The following is a 16,556-nucleotide window of genomic DNA, read 5'->3' as shown; positions in this document are numbered from 1 at the left end:
TGACAACGAGTGGATATGAATGCTTCAGCCAGGTCTGCGGTCTGTAGTTTTACAACTTTAAAGCAGAATTTACAACATTTGATTCAAAGAAAGTCTAGTATTTTAGTAGCCTGTTACTTCGCACTAGATACTGCTCTCTTATTTCCCAAAGGGAAGCCACAGCAGATAAACCTGCATGTTTGATTTGGCACAGATTTTACGCCGGATGTCCGGCTGATGCAACCTTCCCACCATGGGAGGCCCTGAGACCAGCACTAAGAGTACACTAACTTCCGCCTCCCCGAGGCTGGGTTTCTAACTCCTCTCAGTCTTTCACCAGGGATCTTTGGCGTAACAGGCAAACATGATAACCACTACGCCACTTAGGCATGTATGTATCGATGTGATATCCCCGTACAGACACACACTCGGCTTGCTAACCAATTCTTCAAGTGGTACAACGTAAATGGTATATGAACCTGTATTTTATAGAGTCTTTCTATGCAGTTGAGCATCAAAGCCTTGATTTCTACCGCAAGTCTCATTCACCCAATAAAACACACATTCAACTTTGGTAATGTGAACTGAAGGAGTTTTGGAACGGCCTTTCAATTGGTAGACAACCTGCTCTACCACCTGAGCCACAGTTGCCAAATTTCACAGTCCCCCATCTCATCCAAATTTGATCACTGTTGGCTCCAAAAGAACAAGATGGAAATGCCGGGTGACACTAAGGGCCAGCATGGCCGTGCATCGGTCCTACACAGTTTTACAGACCATCACTTATGGTAAATGGCCTGTATTTGAAGTGTCTTGCCCAAGGACATAACAACCTAGACTGTCGGAGCTGGGGCTCGAACCGGCAACCTTCCGATTACAAGACCAACTGCCAACTCTTGAGCCACGATCGCCCTTCAGCTACAGCATGTAGTTTTTACTGTCACCAGAGGCATCGTATATATAAGAAAAGACTGTGTGGGATAGTCTTGCTTGTGTTTTTGCTCATCTTTCAGCTAAGTAATGCATGTAATAACAGGACAAATAATCATGAATCGCCAACCACCCTGGTAAGAAAAACTGCATGAAATGCATAGATACATAAATCAAGAGTATTGAAAAACCTAAGGTTGTTGCACCAGAACCAACAAGTACTTCCATCCCAGTTGGGTGCGGGTGGGGTGGGGGGGACTAGCATCCCCTCGCAGGGAGTGGTAGGGAGGGTGAATCAGCTGGACACAAGCCAGCTGCTGAATAGTAATGCTCATCCACCTGCCCCCAAGACCCTCAATGTCTAAGATGCAGATAACATTGAGCGGCATATAGCATCCTTCTGCACATTTTTTAACCAATCAGCATTGCATGCTGTCGTTTTTCTTTTATTTATTAACAACTGCATGTAAGCACATGTCTGTAGGTTGCATATCCATAACCCTTCACTCTGCAAAGCCAAACACCTACACAAATGAGTTACAGTGAATTCTGCTGTCCATGCCCATTTTTTATTTACAGTCTGTTGTCGAGCACTTGAGGCTTGCGCTCCTCTCTTAAAGACAGGGTGGTCTTCAGGTCAAAATGTTTCTTTGAAACAGCTGGCATAGGATCATTTGGTCCTTAACGGATCTCAGTCAGAGACATTATTCATTCCCTTACAGGAAAAAAAAACATTTTAGTCAAAGAAAATCTTTCATCGAAGACTAGCTGTTTTTAGCTGTAGCATGGAGTGTGTTCATAACTCTCGGATCTTGACCGGGGTTGGAATAGGTGCAGCTTTTTTACTCCCCATGTCCAACTGGGAGGAAAAAAACTAGGATTAGTTTTAAAACCTAACAAAGACCTGCTGTGTTCGCTCTGCAGAGTGACCCTCTGTGCCTTCCAGCAGCACCCCTGCAGTTGGCGTCATTAGCAGGAAACCTGTTGGAGCTGGTGAATACAGAGCAGCCTGATAGTGCTGATAAGGATGGGGACTCCTGAGGGTGGCTCATCAGCCTTTTGTCAGAAAGTTACTTCCTTCCTCTCACACACTCTCTGTTTAGTGTGTCTACTGAGCTTTAATGCTTGCAATCAATATCGTACTAGCCCAGCATATCTGTTTCTTTGTAGCACAGTTTCAACGCTTTGCTGGCTACAGAGCACCAACTAACACAGTTCCTGAAAAAATCCAAAGCCACATGTAATTGGCAGTTGGCTTACTGTATAATGACTGTTTTCATTTTGACAGGCATTTAAGTTCCTGCTATGATTCCTCGTCGGATTTCTTTCTGTCACCATTAACGAGTTTTATCCCACAGAACAAGGTGGGCCGCCTTATTTAGAAACAGATTGTTAAAACTGCCGCTCACACGATGAAACAGAGACTACGAAGCCTACGAATTCTGTAAATGTCAACCTTTTTTTTGTATTACATACCATGCATACTATATATCTATAGGCTTTTCTTTCAGTTGTTTATAAAAGCCTGCTTTCTTAGCTCGAGATAAGATTTTCCTTTGTCTTATCACCGACTGTCAAAACAAAAAGAAAGTGCCATGCAGGCTGGGCCCCATGCACAAAAAAAAAGCCTGGCTGTGCTCTGATCCACTCCTCCTCTCCGGCCTACCCCGACATTTTCACCCACCGCAGAAATGTACTCCTGTGGAATTTCCTCTCATTGGACGAGCAAATGCCCTGAACATGCAGTTTGGAGATGCAGAGAGACAAGAGTAGTAGACAGAAATCACTAAATCACGGTTTTTCTGGCTACGAGACAGAAAAACAGCCAACTTTTCCCAGGAGAAAAGAAAGCACAGATCTCCTGTGATGACCCTGAATGAATGTGTGTGTCTGCTTGTGTGCATGTGCTCCATCTGCTCACAGAAGAGGAGCCCAGTGGCCCGGTCAATGATCTATGTCAGTTAGGGAGACTGAGGTCACAGCTGAGGTCACCAGCCTCAGGGGCGAGTAAATCCTCTCCTCTGTCTGTTTCAGCCTCTCAATGGTGTCATCAGCTGAGGGCGTGGCAGGCTGAAACACACTCACTGTCCAGCACCAGTGACATGGCAGATACACACACTGATACATATAACGTTCTCATTCTTGTTACTGTCCGGATTACACAGCGCAAACTCTTTTTCCACCCTATCCAAGCAAAGAACATAATCCGATGATGGTATCTCAGAGCACTGGGGTTTGTCAGCATATTAATAATTAGCATATTTGACATAACATAAAGTAAAGTTAACCTATTATTACTGTGCTCATTACACTTTGTTCCCATGATCAGTCTGACGTCGTCTCAACTCTGTTTTCTGTAGAAAAACATGTTTGATTTCCTCCAAACCACTTGCAACACTTGTAAACTGCTCAACAACAGCGTTAGTCATGTCGATTGGCTAACTACTTGGCTGTTAAACTGGCTGACTGTCTTTTAACCGAGAAACTCCCGATTCATCTCACAGTACCAGGCAGTGCAATAGATGCATTTAAAGCTCTGGACCCAGGCAAGATGGGTCCAAACCAGATCAGAGATGTGAAATCACTATGAAAAATGTGAGCTTTCCAAACTTCTTCCAGTCTTTGTAGGTGTGGGCTGTGGTGGTTAAAATCACCCCCCAAGTGACCTAAATCCTGAACATTCACAGCCTTGTGTTTTTTAACCGGAAAAGACCAAAAGCTTGGATACAACCCTGTTTTGGAGGCTTACAGTGAAAAGTTTTTGCAGCACAGTGTGATCCATTCACCACGTGCCACTTTAGATTACAGAAAAGGCAAGATACTCTTATTACACAGTAATAAACTACCGCTGCTGGTCTTTGTATCATAAAATGATGCAAAACCTGAGACGGGGGAGGCTAAAACTGTAGCTACAAGATACAAGCGGGGTGTAGTACACCATGCTAAAATAAAACTAGCTAACTCGATCTTACTGGTCCAGGTAAAGTTGAGGAAGCTAAACTCCCCTCAGGGGATAAAGGGTGTGTTGTGTCAGATAAGTGTGTTACTTTTTCTCTCTAAAGACACAGAGTCTGGCTTCAAGGAGAGTTTGTGACAAAAGCATCATCTAACCTATAAGGGGGAGATGCCTGTGTCTAAATTTTCCTTGCTTATGATTTTAAAAGTTCCCCTTACAGCAAATTTCATATCAAACACCCCTTTGATTGCAGACTGCCCAAAAGCTGTTCTCTAATGAAGTAAAATGTTTAAAATGAGCTCATTATAATGAAATCTTATCACTTACAGTAAGAGGAGAACTTGTAGTTATTTATTTTCCAACCCTGATACATATCGGCTCCCACAGGACTCCCGTGCTGCATCGGTGCCATGCTGTGTTCAATGGACCACACAGAGCCACACAGAGCCACACAGAGCCACACAGAGCCATACATCACGGGGCATGGTGGTGACACAAAGGTATTACCACACAGTTAGCCCAACCACGGACAACACACACGCATAAACCACTGACAATCCCAACAGTAGGCCATTATGCTGGTGTTACACATGAGCGAGGACCGTCTGAAAGCGTGACTTCGAGCTACATGGTTGGAGCGCACCTCTTGTTTTCTGAACGCCACTTATCTTTCCGCTCGGTTGCACTGTGTAAGCCGGTGGTTTAAAGACCTAAAGACAGGAAGAGAGGGAGGCAGAGAGATTCCCAGGACATACCACGAGCAAACTCGTGTTGACAGAGGAGCAGCTCTGGACAAGTGTGGATGCATTCCTAATGGCTGAGAGACAGGAGGCATCTAGTGAGGCAGGCAAACGGTTTCGGGGGGGGGAGAGATGTCAGCCTGCTGACCCTCACCCATCCCTCTTGTAACCACCACCGGTTAGGCGAAAAGGGGAAGAGGAGAGGGAGCTGTGAATGGACAAGCTGCTGAGAGAGGGAAAGGGGAAGCACAGCCAGAGGACGAGTGGGAGGGGAGAGATGACAGGGGGAATCTGTGTGCCAGGGGCAGAGAGATGAAAAGGAAGAGGGGGGAGGTGGTCCAGGTGTTCACCTCGCAGCCGTACGGTCAATTTGTGCTTCCTGAGTAGTAATATATATAGTTTCTATATATAGTAATATAGTTTCATTTTTTTACCTTTTCTGTCACACAGGTTTATAGTAAAGTGAAGCAAGAAAAAAAAAATCAGTTACAAATTTCTCTCACACACTTCAGAATAAAACACACCCTCTCAACACGTCTCGCAACAAAAGTTTAAGAGCAGTTTAAAAAGCAGCAACACTTTCACAAATTTCACTCCCCCTCCCCTAAAAAAACACCACAGCTCACCGCAGACGTCAACAAAGCCCTCACAACACTCTCCATTTTTCCAGATGCGCTGGGCTCCAATCAAACATGTGGAAATGATCTATAGTGTCCTCATGGCAGGGTTACAGAGAGCCTCACTCCACAGTGACAAGGAGAAGAAGAAGAATCAGCAGAGCACACGAGAGAAACAAACTGACCTTCAAAGTCTGATATGATCCCTTCCAAGTGAGCGTTGACAGTGGAATCAGACATTTTGGGCGTCAAGTGTGTTTGTGCGTGTGTGTAATAAATGCGCGAGAGAGAAAGAGAGAGAGAGAGGGAGCAGGGTTCCCTTTCCCTAGCAAGGAAAAGTCTTCCTACGGCGCAGTCCCGCTTTTAAACAAATCCCAAATTAGGAGCCCGTGTAAGGGAGAGGTGGGGAGGGAGAAAAAAAAAGAAAAACACACACATATATATGCACACACACACACACACTCACACACACACCAGGCAGGTCACAGATCCAAAACGCTCTCCCTGTCCTATCTCTCCTCTCTTTCTTAAAGCAGCAACTTATTTTTCTCTTCTCCTCCTTCTCAACTTCCAGAGTTTGGAATGAGCAACCAATGACAACCCCCCACCCTCCCGCTCTCTCCCTCTCTCTCTCTCTCCAGCTCACTGCCTTCCCTCCCTCCCTCCCCCCTCCTCCTCCTCTTCCTTCCCTATCTCCCTCCCCTTCTGCAGTCCTCCTCTCTCTGGCTCGCCTCTTCTCTGCGAACCCTCTCATTTTCGACCGGGCAAGTCGAATTATTCACACACCAACGTTTAAAACCCACTTCCTACAGGCCCGATCACATGACTCAAACGCTCCGGGCAGCGCACTGAGGGGCCTTTGGAGGCTCTTAACCCTGGTTGGAAACCATTAGAGCAGCATCCTAAAAACACGTAGCTCACTCAGTGTATAGGAAAGATGAGCTCTACGTCCAGTCCTGGAGCGAAAGCTTGCAGACGACACATAAACGACCCCAGAGCGAAGACAGAATCACACAATGGACTAATATGGTCAGGACGGGCCCACGCAGGCAGTTTGTGGGTCGTCTGACATGCTCAGTCACTCTGGAGTCAGACATCAATAAATAAGTAGCCTAATGACTTAATGACCATGTGAATGAGGCCCTCTGTGGGACGGGTGGGCAGGGGCGCTGGTCAGTGTGAGCGTGTGTGTTGCTCTGTGCATGCACGGGACCAGGGGGAGAAGAAGCGAGCGGATGTGGCATTTAGGGGCATGTGGATGAATGCATGTTAAGAATGACTGCGCACAGTTGCAGTTGGTTTACTAGAGTGTCTTGGAAATGTTTTTCTAGTAAAGCGCTGCCGCCTAAACTGACAGTTCGCTGCGAACGCAGTTACCTTTTGTGTAAACTAGAGTTACTCCACAATGCTATCGCACCCTCAGGCAACTGCTCAGCCACAGGCCTGCGGTGAGAAAACACTGCTGCTGGCCTCGCAACCATTCATTAGTGAAGACAATAAACACCAAAAGTATTATAGTTATGTGTGTGTGTGTGTGCTGAGAGGATCTTTTCTCATAAGGCTCATAACTCTTTCCAATCTGCATGGATGTTCTGCTTGTAAAGTAAAGAGGCAGCCCTTAGAGACAACAGCTGAAGCAAAAATGATTAGGATCTAAACGGCAGTAAATTTTTCAGAGCGTAAAGGGGCAGAAGACGTTAAGAGGCCCCCTCAACCCCTCCTAGCAGTTTCTGCCCGGCGTGTGATTTATCTGGAAAGCCAATCGGTTGCTTACACTAGAATCAAAGTTTGCATTTTCTGTTGATTTAAGCGTGTTTACCTCGCCATAAACACAGATGTGCACGAGTGCCCAAACACACACTAAACACGCTGATTATGAAAATAAATACGGCGCTTTACTGTACCAAAACCTGCAGTCTGTGGTTAATCTCACTCCACGTCCCCCCCCCCCGTCAGCGAACTGTGAAAACAATTATGTAACCGGAAAAATGTCAGCAAATAACTTTGGTCAATACAGAGAACTTGAAAATTGTGGGATATGTTTTCGAAAGCTTCAGTTTTTAATTTTCCGTTTTTGCCAGGATGAACAGAATCAATTTTCTGGGAATGTGCACAGTACGATATCTGCACCGCCTTGCTCACAAGTTTCGTAGGGGTTGTTCTCGTCTTACTACAGCCCCACACACTTAGCCTATAAATACACCTAAATATGTTTACTTGAAGTGTGTTTTCCTGGAGATATGAACCCTACAATGTCTCAATTGTGTATCACTTCCTCCAGCAGAGGTCAGCGTTGTACTTATAAATAAAACGTGTCACTATACCAGTCACTATAGCACCCGGTAACATAATCTGGGAACAGATAAAGATGGAGACACGAGGAGAATCCTGCTCGGGACACACCCTCCACCCACACAGCCAATCCTGCCCAGCATGTGTGTGGTGGATCTCTACTCAGCCTGGCATAAAAATACACACCACTTACACGCTGAGCCTTTCTGTGCACACACACACACACAAACACACACATGCACGCACACACAGACGACTAATACGCGCACAGCTGATGCATGCAAAACCATGAACATGCATGCACACTCAGCACAGCGCCCAGGCCTGTCGCCGTAGCAGCTTTGTATAAGTGTGAGGACACTTACCCCTCACCTTGACTTTTAACAACCCCATTCCCAAACCTCACTGTGAGCTACACCCCGATTCTACACAAAACCCTGAAATCAAGTGTGAACCTGCATGCTGCTGTTTCATTATCAAAATGGTTTTAAGCAAAAAATGAAGAAAAAACAATGTTCACACAAAGCTAGAAAGACACACACACACACACACACAAACACAGCAATGCACACTTCCTTCCACCACATATCCTTGCAAGCCCCAGCAAGCCCAGACAGCTCTAATCCAATCTGCTGTAACAACTGTCACACTGGGAGAAGAGGCGAATGTTTTTCCCCCTTTAGAGAACTTCATTCACATCATAGCAATTGTGCACTCGCGCTCAGCACATGCAGAGCGCTGAGAAATCATTTTTATCTGCTTTTTTGCACAACATATGCCTTGGATATGGTATGTGGTAGCCCAAATGTGTGTATGCATGGGTGTGTGTGTGTGTGTGACTGGAAGTTTTTTTACAAGGACATGTTGTTTCCAGATATCGGTGCAAGCTTTGGGGCCTCCTATGGTGTCAATTCAGCCACAGTGCCTCTTCTTTCTAGTAAACGTGGCATTGTGTTATGAGCAAAGATGGTGTTTTTCATTACTTAATGGTAAACATGTGCATTATTATCCACAGAATAATTAAATCATCAAGTTAGTCTTGGCAGCACTGTGTATTTGTTGTAAAAAAAAAAAAAAAAACTCCCAAAAAACAGCAATAATTAGGAACATTGATTCAATCCAGAGTAGGAATCTACTGGGCCTTCGGGCCTTCTGTACATTTTTGCACTGTAATATATTTGAATAGCATTAATAAAATGTTGCACTGCAGCAAGAAGACAAAGAGTCTGTCGCTTAAAGAAACCCAGACCACCAACATGCTAAAGAGGGTCCTGTCCTTCGAGGAGCTGAAAAATGAGAGGAGCCCAGTAGGAGGAGAAGACGATTGCTTCTATAAACAGATGCCAGCTTGGCGTGGCAGTTGCTGGGGCGATGCCAGGGCAACAGCAGACTGAGATACGCTAGTCTGCTCCCTCCTGTGCAGTCTGGTGAGTGGTAAAGATGTCCTGAAAGCTCAAATCTCAGATAAAACTCCATGAAAAATAGTAAGCAAAGCCACACTCATCAGGAGGATTCAAGAATGCACCTGAACATCACTGATGACTGCAGCTTTGTTAACTTTTTTCCTATAGATGGCACGTTTTCAAAGTCGTTTCCTAAACCCCTCGTACCAGTTTCGATGCGTCAATAATGATCAGTGTTTCTTTCAGCTTGTGTCAGTTGTTATTTCAAACATTTCCAGTACCAGATACAGAGGAAGCTCTGGCTTCCTGCTGAGTTCACTGTATAACAACAGAAAAGCTTTGCTGGCCTCAATGCAGACAAGTCGCCCATGAGTCAGACTGCATCAAACAAACCATCTGGAAGAGGTAAAGTCAGTGCCTTGCTTGCATTGATCGCGTGTGTTCATTTGTGTGTATTTTTTGGATGCTTCTGTCTAGTTACTGCAGCTCTGTTTACATGGCAACCCCCATAATAAGCAGCTGTACCTGGCTCGGGGCTTGAGAGAGGGGGAGAAAGGTGGGGAAAGGTGTGCTTGTTCTCTCTCCCTCTCAGGCAGCGAGGGCAAAATATATATATATATGTAAAGAGAGAGCGAGGGGAAAAAGCGAGATGTGGAGTGACAGTGAACCCCCCACGGCTTTAATGGAAACTAGAAAGCAGGAAGATATCTGTCAGCAGTGTTAGGAAAAAAGCAGTAAACCCCACTGGAATAGTGCTTTTAGCTAAAAGTGGGAATGAATGGCATGGGAAGGCATCAGAGTGAGGATGTGTGACGGTGCACACACACACACACACACACAGTAAGAATCTGTAATGGTTGCCACATTAAAACACACACATGCACACGTGCACATGTGCACACGGAGCCTGTGGCCCCAGAGATGGTGAAGTGACTTCATGTAAAGTAAAAGCACAGCTGTAGTGACGGCAGCTGCCCCTTAAACAAAATGTTAAACATCAGCACCCGGCCAGGCTCCCCGACCTTTAATCAAAAGCAGCACCTGTTGGAAAATACATGCGAGGGAACCCCCCCTCTAAAAAAAACAACTCTGTGGTTTGCTTTGCACTGAGCACAGCCTGTGTATGTGACTGCACATGGGGGTGGTGGGGTGATGGCTCGGTAAATACAGAGAGCAGCTGTCCTTCATCAGAGATGACTCTCATTACGCTCGTCTTTCTTTCTCCCACCTACGCCTTCTGCGCCGTGTCACCACTGGGTCGGCAACAGCACTGTTTAATAGGTCAACAAGCCAGCACTGTCATCACGGCCCTCGTTTTTCCTCTGCAGGCACATTTTGTTTTCACCAAAACCAACTCTCTTATTTCCTTAAAACCGGTTACTGTGCAGCAGCCTGAAGATGCAGAACAGCACAACAAGTCTCTGAGACTCCAGTGACTGTCGTGTAACTCAGCGCCTCCACCTGGTGGTGAGTGTGTAAATTACACATCAATCAGAGCGCTCCTGCCACAAACAGCCTTCCTGGCGTCTTTCAGTGAGTTACCGCGGTGATCACAAAAGCTTGTAGTCACTGTGAAAGTCATGACCCTGAGACTTCAGAGCAGCGTTGACTATGGCTGTGTCATGCAGATGTTTATCAAACCTCATCAGCTGACTTCACTGTGACTGGAAATGATGTGAAACATCGGCTCTGCGGTTCATGGAAAGTTTCTGTTGAGGACATCACGGTCGTTGATTCATGAGGGGGGAGGATCACAGGAGACAAAGGGAGCCTTGAAAATCAGCATCAGCACCAGAGGGGTGGGAAAACAGAGCGGATTCATTAAGTGGGGTACACATGATACATATAACACAACAGGGTCGCAGCCTATCTGAGCTGAGATTAAGGCTGCGATAGTCCAGAGGCAACTGTGCCTCAGGAGGACGTGTAGGTTGTCTAGTAATCCGTAGCCCTTTCCAGACATGAGCTTTGGACAATTTCAAGGGAATCAGGTCGAGACTCTTTCAGAAGTTGTCCTTTCTTACATGTGGCACACGGCAGGAAACTGTCCACTTCAGACACGCTCTCACTCCTGGAAATACTCCGTGGTTTAGGCAAGGGTGGTGCCTGAATGCCACTGCCTTGGATATTTGTGTTTTCCACGTGCCCAAATGCTCCCAGTGGCCGGGGGGTGGGGGAACTTGAATGGAAATTCTGCCACCATGCATCGGTGTGTGAATGAGGAACACACTGTAAAAGGGCTTTTCGGAAGGTTAAAAGGAACTGAATACATAAGTGTGAAACAGCAGGCAACAGTGTTAGACGATGCACTGCAGAAAAATACGTCCAACACAATTCAATGCTTAATAAACGCAGCTACATGTGAGCCAATAGAAGCTAAAGCATAACGGGAGATTGATGGAGCTGATGCACACATGCTCACAGATGCATCGAAATCTGAGGGAATATTTAAACACAACATAAATACACACGCATGTCCTGCTGGAGCTGCCACAGCCCACTGGAGAAAGCACCTGGAGTGGAGAGGTCACTCAGATAGAAACAGAAAGAGAAACGAGAGGACATGTTCACGGGGCGGGAGAGTGGAGATAGGTGTACCACTACTTTACACTTCCACCACACACTTGTCAATAATCTGAGCTTACTTCAATTCGATTCAACAGACCCTGTAGGTGTGCTCGTTCACACACACACACACTACCGCACCAACCACATGTATGCTCATTAACAAAGACAGTCACACACACACACTCATATAAACATACTGCTGCCACCACTTGAAGGTTTCCACCCTACTTTTCTTGAGCTTTTTTACAGCTCTCACACTAACACCTATAAAAATACCAGCGAGAAGCAGACAGGCTTCCCTCACTGATGACTTTAGCATAATGTCCAGCTCACATACCAGCACCTGTGCACAGAAAAATGGTTATCAGTTCACTAATGTGTATTGTTTGCCGCATCCAGCAGAGAAAGACATGGCAGAGGTGCAAATTTGGAACGTCACTTAAGAGGACTGAGGCAGTCCTTTCTCTGCGCTGTCAACTGAAAGAGGGACTGACCGATGGCCAAAGAGGGATCAAAGCCACAAGGGACAAGAGTAGTACTGTTCAAACAGAGCTCCTTCCTGTTTTCACACCAAAGAAGAATGCAGGGGATGGAGAGACATATCTAAGAAATAAGTTCTGTTCTGTGTCACTTTAGCACAAAAAAGTAACTCTCTAAAAAAGGTGCAACACTCATGCAACAAATGAAAACGAAGCAAACCAGTCCAAATCTGGACCAACAGCCTGTAAAGACAAAAACATCTAACAGAGGTTCAGGGACACAGATGGTGAGATGAGTGCAGAGAGACAGAAATACATGAAAGGAAACAGGACAGATAAAAGACAGATAAACCAAAATCGGCTCCGCTAAGCTGCTCCACAAACCCTGCAGAGCTCCCGGTCCCAGCTTCCAAACCCCAAAGAAAACATCCAGTCAGCAAACAGCCCAGAATGAGAGAGTGGAAAATACCATGGAGGGGAAAAATAGACTCTGGCTCATGGAGAAAATAACCCAGCAAAAGAGCCGACCGAAGAGCCTTAAACTGCGCTAAAGAACGGATGGCACGGACTCATCTAAGTTCCCCGAGAGTTTGGGCTTACCTGAGAATTTGTCCCCCTCCATAACCGGATCACTCCCTCCACAGCCACATGTAGTGTCTGCTCTTTGACTCCACTCTCCCTCTCTCACCCTCTCCCTCTCTCTCTGCCTTTTTTTAGCCTTCCCTTTTTTTCCCCCTCTTGCTCCCTCACTCCTTCCCTTTCTCCCTCCCTCTGTTCCTCTTCCTCCTCTTCTTACTCTCTTTCCTTTCGGGCTCTCTCTCCCTTTCCCCCCTCCCTCAACTCTGATTCCTTCAGTGTGTCTTGCTAATGAATTCAGAATTACGACATCCCCATGTGCTGATCATATGTTGCTCCCTCTCTCTCTCCCTCTCCTTCTTCAGAGCAGACCAAGAGACTGAAGCAGCATTGTGTCTTGAAAATAGAAACCATTAGCTCCACCATGTGACACGGACAAGCTCCTTACAGACAAAAATAAACCGCTGGACTTGAAAACTCCTCTGTCAGCCTGTTTATAACGCTCTCCTCGCGTGTGCGTGCGTGCGCTCCGGCCCTGATTCATTTGATACCAGCTGCGATCTCGTCGAGCTGGTGTGACTGTCCTGCCTCAACCACGTCTGGACTTCCCCATGATGAAACAGTTCTGCCGTTGTGTATGGTGTGAAAGGCTGATAGCCCGCTGAAATAACACTGAAGCGTGAAAACAATAAGATCTGGAAGCAAGAGGGGGGAACTTAATTAAAACTTCCCAATTAAAGCTTCCCAGTAACGAGCCTATATAGGTAACGCAGAAGAAGCGTTTGTGTTTTGCTGGTATAGTGGAACAGCAGCCGTCGCTCTGAAATGTGTGCTCAGGAAACTAAAATGACCTGTGACTGCTGGCATGTCCCTCACGCTGCGCCGCAGAGGTCAGGGGTCGCATGGCAAGCGTCTGAGCTCTGATAGAGAGCTCAAACACACTTAGACATGTCAGTCAGCTGTCTTGTGCAACACGTAACGTCCCCAGTGACCCAGTATTTGTGCCTTCATAGGAAGCTTCAGAGTGCTTGTGTGTCCTTTGTTTGTCTCTACTCAAATCACTTATAATCCTTCAGTTAAAACCAGCCTCATTAGGCCCCGAATGGATAAAATCTGGAACTCTGATTAGCTGGAAGCCGATGTAAGCAAAGAGGATAGAGCGCACAATTCTAGCACGAGGCGCAGACATGGATTAGTATTTGTTGCCAAAATAATTAAAGGACTAATTAGGTGCTGATAGACAATCTAAACAATGAATGAGCAGCTCAAAATTCAGGCCTACTTTCAGACACACATACTATATATCAGAGATCGACGATGTTCACCTACTCCTGCTGTTGCTGGTTTGCCAATGAGAGAATCTATCAAGTCATTTAAGCTAAATTAGCTCCTTTTGGCAGTTCTTGTGTATTAATAAGATGACTGTAAGGCTATTTATCCATCTAGACTGATTTTGTACACTTGACTGAGTAAGGTACTGTGCAGCAGTCTTGGCTCACCCTTTATTTCTTTAAACTTTGCTTCTAAGGAGCCAGATTTTCTTCAAACCTTTTAAAAGTAGCTTTCTAGAGATCTTTCAAACTTCTTCTTTGGAACTTGGCTCTGCCTGACTATTTTTAGAGGAATGTTTTTCTTGTTTGTTCGACTACTTAACACTGACCTATGAATAATTCAAGGATAAAAAAGGCACCTGCCTCAAGACATGAACCACTGTTGTCAATACAAAACAGACAATTGGAAACAAACTATTTTAAACAGTATCTTGAGGCACTTTGTTAATTTCGTTAGTTGAATATACAAAACTGCCAAATATAACAGGCTGATAGGCACCAACTGTATTTGTGCACCAATAATGGGTCAAAAAAATTGAGGAAACAGGACGAGTGGAGGAACATCTTGACAGAGAACAGAACGAAAGTGAGCCAACATCCAAGAAGGATCTTCCTTCAGGAAATCTGGAAAACTATTCCTGAAGACTGCTTAAAGAAGTTAGAAGAAAATCCTCCTGGAGGGGTTGAGACTGTGTTGAAGAATAAAGGTTGTCTTTCAAGCTTATTTACAAACTCTGTTTTGGCCTTATATACTCTATTTACATGTATGTTCGCACTTTTCAATAAATCACTGCACATAGTTCCCATTTTCCTCACAAAACATTTTTGCACAGTACACATCAGGAAACACACATCTAGCTGTGGTGAGAGGTGCTCGTAAAAGGCTACAGGATGCAAACATTAGTGGCCTCCTCTAAGCTGAGCTGTAAAGTTAGCTTGCTGGATGCTTCTTTACAATGTTAATAGATTAGAAAGAAAATAGTTCCTACAACCTGAACCTGCTCACATTACAGTTTGTTCAGAATCTGGGTCGTGACTTCTGGGAAGAAAAAGAAAAACAAAAAACATCATACTGAGTTTTTGAAATGTATTTTTTGGCACTTTGGAAAGACGGGAAATGTGCAGATTTGATATTTGGGTGAACTGTCCCATTAAGTTTAAGATGAGAGTAAATGTCACTCAATGTGTTGTTTTTGCCATAAAAAAATGAAGTGTTAGAATTAAATGTTATCTGGGTTAAGTGCATGTGATTATCCTTCTGGAGGGCTATATCTCTGTAATGTCTCTGTGTGCATGTCCAATAAAACAGGATCTGCTGACTAATAGAGGGGAATTAACCACACACAGACAGACAATGGCAACAGTGTTGGACAGACCTGTGTGTATGTGTGTGTGTGTGCGCTCTAGTTGAGTTTACAGTAAAGCATCCTCCCAAACACACGCCTGCTGGCTCGTAAATCTGCTCCGTTGGCAGATGTTTTGTACGGAGCATCTCCCTGTGAATGCCAACACAAACTCCTGCACGCACACACACACACCTACACACACACGCCCTGTGGCAGCTGCATCAGCGTTGGGGGGGTCTGCTGACAAGCAGGGCCTCTTCTGCAGCCTCAAGCACTGTTTGTAAGTACAGTACGTGGCTATGGAAATATCTAATCAGCCAATCACATGGCATCAGATCACTCTGTGTAGGCATGGTCAAGATGACGTGCTGATGTTCAAACTGAGCATCAAAATGGGGAAGAAAGGTGATGGTCGTTGGTGCTTTTCTTTGTTCACTTAGTGAGGCGTTTCACTGTCAAGTTAAACGAAATACTGTCCTTCCCTTTTAAGATTAGTTTTTAAAACTGAGAGTGAACAGCGGAAAAAACAAGTACTACTGCTTAAAAAGAGCGAAGCCTAAAATCACTGATTATCCTCATGTTGCTGTCCTCACTTGACTCTCTCTGCACTTCCTTTGTCTCTCTTCTCTTCCTCTACATCTCTTAACAGATTGCGTTAGATGGCCGCCCCTCCCTGAGCCTGGTTTTCCTGGAGGGTTCTTCCTGCTACAATGCAGTTCTTCCTTCCCACAGTCTCCAAGTGCTTGCTCACAGGGGATTGTCTGGATTTCTGGTCATTTAGTTTTTCTTAAACGATGCTCTATAATTTAACAGAACAATTTTTCAGATACTATCTGAAGAGTCATTATTCATCTTTTCATCTTTTCAAATCATTTCACAAAAGTGCTGCTGACACAAAGACTGGTGTCAGAATCCAGTTTGTGCGACTGCAGACTGTCGTCCTCAACGATCTTTGAATGGGCTACGAGTTTCTTTTGAACAGTTAGAGGTATCAAGATAAACAAGTCCCTTATCTCATCTTCTAAGCCACAGTTTGCAGCGTGATGTAATTCCCCCAGTTTGAGATGTGGTGTTGATTACTTCATAAACAGCCTTGAAAGAGATGATCAGTATGTGTGGATGTGTTTTTTCTTTCTGTGAAATATTACACATTGTATTTGTGCAAGATTTTTCTTTTACATCTGAAAACTACCATTTAACCAACACTGCAAAAACACTGCTGGCGTTGAAGCAAATAAACTGTTTTTTAGGGCTTATTTTTTATAACCTGTATTTTTTAAATAACCTCTAACCTTTAAAATTATGCAATACAGTGGGTGTTGTCAGAGCCAAGATAACT

The 16,556-nt window shown here is 45.0% G+C and overlaps 1 protein-coding gene across 4 annotated transcripts in view; it reads right to left on the bottom strand.

Annotated features, from left to right (window-relative positions):
* LOC116336510 (septin-9-like) overlaps positions 1 to 16,556 on the bottom strand; it is a 97,644-nt gene that overhangs the window by 53,616 nt on the left and 27,472 nt on the right. The window contains exon 1 of one of the 4 annotated variants that reach the window (XM_039610683.1): positions 12,565 to 12,672. The exons of 2 other annotated variants lie outside the window; for them this stretch is intronic. In XM_039610683.1, coding sequence (XP_039466617.1) covers positions 12,565 to 12,586 — 22 coding nt within the window. In that variant the 5' untranslated portion in view covers positions 12,587 to 12,672. Of the gene's footprint in view, positions 1 to 5,407; positions 5,772 to 12,564; positions 12,673 to 16,556 lie in introns of those variants that run through there. One more of the 4 variants, XM_039610681.1, reaches the window with a different exon arrangement.

Source organism: Oreochromis aureus, linkage group 4, assembly GCF_013358895.1.
Source record: "Oreochromis aureus strain Israel breed Guangdong linkage group 4, ZZ_aureus, whole genome shotgun sequence".
Taxonomy (NCBI): domain Eukaryota; kingdom Metazoa; phylum Chordata; class Actinopteri; order Cichliformes; family Cichlidae; genus Oreochromis; species Oreochromis aureus.
Note: the sequence above shows the minus strand (reverse complement) of the source record. Positions and strands in the feature narration are given on the sequence as shown.